The sequence below is a fragment of the Hydra vulgaris genome, chromosome 02, assembly GCF_038396675.1.
Source record: "Hydra vulgaris chromosome 02, alternate assembly HydraT2T_AEP".
Classification (NCBI taxonomy): Eukaryota; Metazoa; Cnidaria; class Hydrozoa; order Anthoathecata; family Hydridae; genus Hydra; species Hydra vulgaris.
Genome location: NC_088921.1, coordinates 22,068,942 through 22,072,674, shown reverse-complemented (window position 1 = coordinate 22,072,674; position 3,733 = coordinate 22,068,942). Strand labels below are relative to the sequence as shown.

General features: G+C 28.3%; 1 protein-coding gene across 1 annotated transcript; it reads right to left on the bottom strand.

The window, feature by feature from the left end:
* Positions 1-442: 442 nt before the first annotated feature.
* On the bottom strand, positions 443-2,455 carry LOC136075929 (uncharacterized). The gene is made up of 4 exons (XM_065789377.1): positions 2,439-2,455; positions 1,556-2,206; positions 1,139-1,473; positions 443-1,005 (listed from the first exon to the last, which is right to left on the bottom strand). Exons 1-4 carry the CDS (start codon positions 2,453-2,455, stop codon positions 443-445), a joined length of 1,566 nt encoding a protein of 521 aa, XP_065645449.1.
* Positions 2,456-3,733: the final 1,278 nt, after the last annotated feature.

The following is a 3,733-nucleotide window of genomic DNA, read 5'->3' as shown; positions in this document are numbered from 1 at the left end:
ATTAAGTTATATTAAACACTATAGAAAATCATAATTTTCTATGGGAGTTTTGTTTTGCAAATGTATTTATAATGTCATTGAAGTTCATATCTATGGTAAGTGCAGATTCTATAGATAGAATTGCTAACCTATTAAGACGATCACCTGTCATTCGTGACCTCAAATAAGATTTAATCCTCTTTAATGCTGAAAATGATCTCTCGGCTGAACAATTGGACGTTGGACAACATAGATATATTCTTAATGCTATATCTACGTAAGGAAACAGCTCTTGAAGTTTTTCAGTTCTGATCATTTTATAAATATCTATTATAGTTTTAGGTCTTACGCTTTCAGTTAAACTCATCAAATAACTTCTAAATTGTACACACTCGTTAGCAAATGAAGATGAAATATCATTTATATCTATACTTTGCAGTATTTCTGCTTTTTTGTAAACTTCTTATGGCGATAGTTTTATTATTTGAAATAAAAAGTTAAATTTTTTATTGGCTTCATCATAGAACAATTTTCTTCTTTCTAGCTCAGAATGAAGTTTATCAATAATAGCATAATATGTGTTAATTCTTAAAGAGTCTCGAATTTCAAAATTTTTTTCTCCTCTTTTTTCATCTGCAATTAGTTTTCTTTTTCTATTTCGTATTTTTCGATATGTATTGTGTCCCGACTTATTAATTGCTCTCTCTTCATAGATATCAAACATACTCCTTAAATCTAATACATATCGAATTAAAGATTCGTATAAACTTACAACTGTTTCTAAATCAATCTCAACTGACTGCAATTGTTTACTAGTTTTGTGAAATCTTTCTAGTATATCGCCCCATAATGTGGCCATTATAGCTGTTTCAAGACTGTCTAGTTTTAAATATAGCCCGTTAGCTTCTGATCTTATAATGGATTTTTCTGTTTTATCATCTTTGATAAAAGACAGTGCATTAATTATTTCAATCCAATTTTTGTTTAAACTAATACTTGCATCAGATCTTGCTGACCACCTGGTATCTGATAGTTTTTTAAGTGATATATTTTTTTGTTTTAATCAAATTCTTTCGAAGTATTTCCCATCTACATGTAGAGGCACAGAAAAATTTGTAAATATTTTGAAGCAGAATAAAACATTCAGAAGCATAAATACAACAGTCCACAGCGCATTCACCAAAATGATTTAAAGAGTGTGCCGAGCATGGTACAAATGTAGCTAAAGGATTAACTTCTTTAATGCGAGCCTGAAGTCCTGTATATCTACCAGACATATTAGACGCATTGTCGTAACTTTGACCACGACAATTGTTAATATCTAATCCATGCAATTCTAAAACTAAAAATACAGCATCTGCTAATTCTTCAGATTTATGCCCAGGATTGGGTAAAAAACCTAAAAATCTTTCTACTGGACAACCATTCTTTTGAACATATCGAAAAATAAATGACGGTTGATCTACATGGCTAATGTCAGAAGTAGAATCAATACTGATGGAAAAGTATTTAGCTTCCTTTATTTCTTTTTATACTTATACTTATGAACTGCTCATATATATTAAATGATAGGTACGATGTTGAACCTTTTCCTTTATTTCCAAACTTCTCAATGTGTTGTGCTAAAAAAGGATCAAACTGAGCAATAAGCTCTACGCTCATCATGAAGTTCCCATTATGAACAGATCCAAAACGGTCATCATCGCCTCTAAAAGACATTCCACGAGAAGAAAGGGATTTCACAACAGCTACAACTCTTGTCAATACATTTTTCCAATAATTTATTTCCGTTTCTACTTGATTCTTTAGCTTTTGATCAACTCGATTTAATACTTCTTTTCTTCCTTTCATATTCATTACACACAATTTGCGGTGTTGTGAATTTTCATGACGCTTGATTTTTTCTTCTCCTTTTTTCCAATCTGAAAAACCAACTGTGGCAAACGATGTAGTCCCACCAAATAAATAGCAGGGTGCACAAAATATTGATCCTTTACTTTCTGAGTAAATCAAAAATGTTCGGTTAATTATTTCACCATTAACAACAGTAGATACAAAAATACTTTTTGACAAATATCGAAAACGAGTGCGTCTTTCCCCACCAATTATTTGAGTGTAAACTCTTTTTGACTTTTGGAAATTATTGTTCTCTAAATTTTGGTTAAATCCATTGATTGATAAATAATCTATCGTTTCTTGATTTTTTAGCAAATTGGCAGGATCATTTCTAAAGAGAAAATATGTTTATTTAATATAGAAAAACCAAAAAATATTATTCACAGTTTATAACAAATTATATAAAAAAAGTTTTACAAAAAACATTCAAGCATTAGATAATAGAGATAAATGCATAATATAACTAGAGAATATAGGTATCGTTTAAAATGTACAGAGTGTAATATACTTATTAATAATTTATTTTCTTACACAATTTCACATAACAAGCGACTAAAACAAACAGACTACCTATGTACATGTTTATAATTGTAACATGCCATAAAAAAAATTAAAAAATTAAAAAAAGCTTACTCAGGAACAATATATTGTTTAGGAAGACTGTTATGTTCATCCATTGACAAACGTGGTGTATCATTTATTTCTTCCGATACTGTAGACAATAGAGTTTTACTCGTTTCTGTAATGCTGACATTTGATAATATTAGATTGTCTGGATTTGATAGATTATCTTTATTAACAGTGAATCTGTGATCATTTTGGTTTCTATAGAGAAAAATATAATAAATTTTATATAACATGGATGTACCAAAAGATATTATTTAAACATTAGATTAAATTTTAAATAAAGATTTTACAATAAACATTCGGGTTTGTTATGTTCATGCATGGACAAACACGGTGTATCATTTAGTTCTTCAGATTCTGTAGTCAATAGAGTTTTACTAGTTTCAGTACTGCTCTTACTTGATAATATTAATATTAGATCGTCTGGATTTGATAGGTTATTCTCATTAACAATAAAGCTGTAACCATTTTGATTGCTTGTATTATTTACTACATTTTGAACTGAAAACATAAATAACGGTTACTACGCATATCTACATTTTAAATATAAATTATTTACATTAAATAATAAACAACATAACAATATGTAGTATAAATAACAATTTGAAGTATAAACAATAAATAACATAACAATATGTATTTATATGTATAATATATTTGCAAAATTAATGAAACGTATAGTTTTCTAGCAAAATAAACTTACTTGGCGATATGTGAGGCTCTTTATCTGTAAAGCTAAAATATATTTCTAACTTAGCAGTCTTTAAAAGTATTTTCGCTTGAGCTTCATTTTTTTGCATGAGGTCGTTTTCGGTTTTCTGCGCCGCTAAGCTTTTTAGTATAAACACTCATCGCTTTTTAAAATAAGAATCCTAAAAGGTATGAGTTATTATAAGTTTATACCATGATGCAATAAGCATAATTTTGGATAATATTAAAGATTATATAAAAAAATAACTAGACTCAGTAGGCAGAATACAAATGATATATGATAACAATAATGTTAATACAAAAACTAAAAAGAATAATCGAAATACAAATGTTTACCTTTTTCAAGACTGTATACTGTAATACAAGGCATTAAGCAGACAACATACTGAAGAGAAAATTACTTCGGCCAACAATGAAAAAAACTAACAACAATCTTTAAAATTCCAATTATAATTATAATAATAAAAATATAAATTATATTGTGCACACGCGGTATATACAAGATGGTTACCAAAAAAAA

Coding starts and splice junctions, on each gene's coding strand:
- LOC136075929 (XM_065789377.1), bottom strand. Junction 1,474..1,555: donor AAAGGAAAAGGTTCAACATC/GTACCTATCATT, acceptor CTTTTCCATCAG/TATTGATTCTACTTCTGACA. Junction 1,006..1,138: donor TGAATGCGCTGTGGACTGTT/GTATTTATGCTT, acceptor AAAAACTATCAG/ATACCAGGTGGTCAGCAAGA.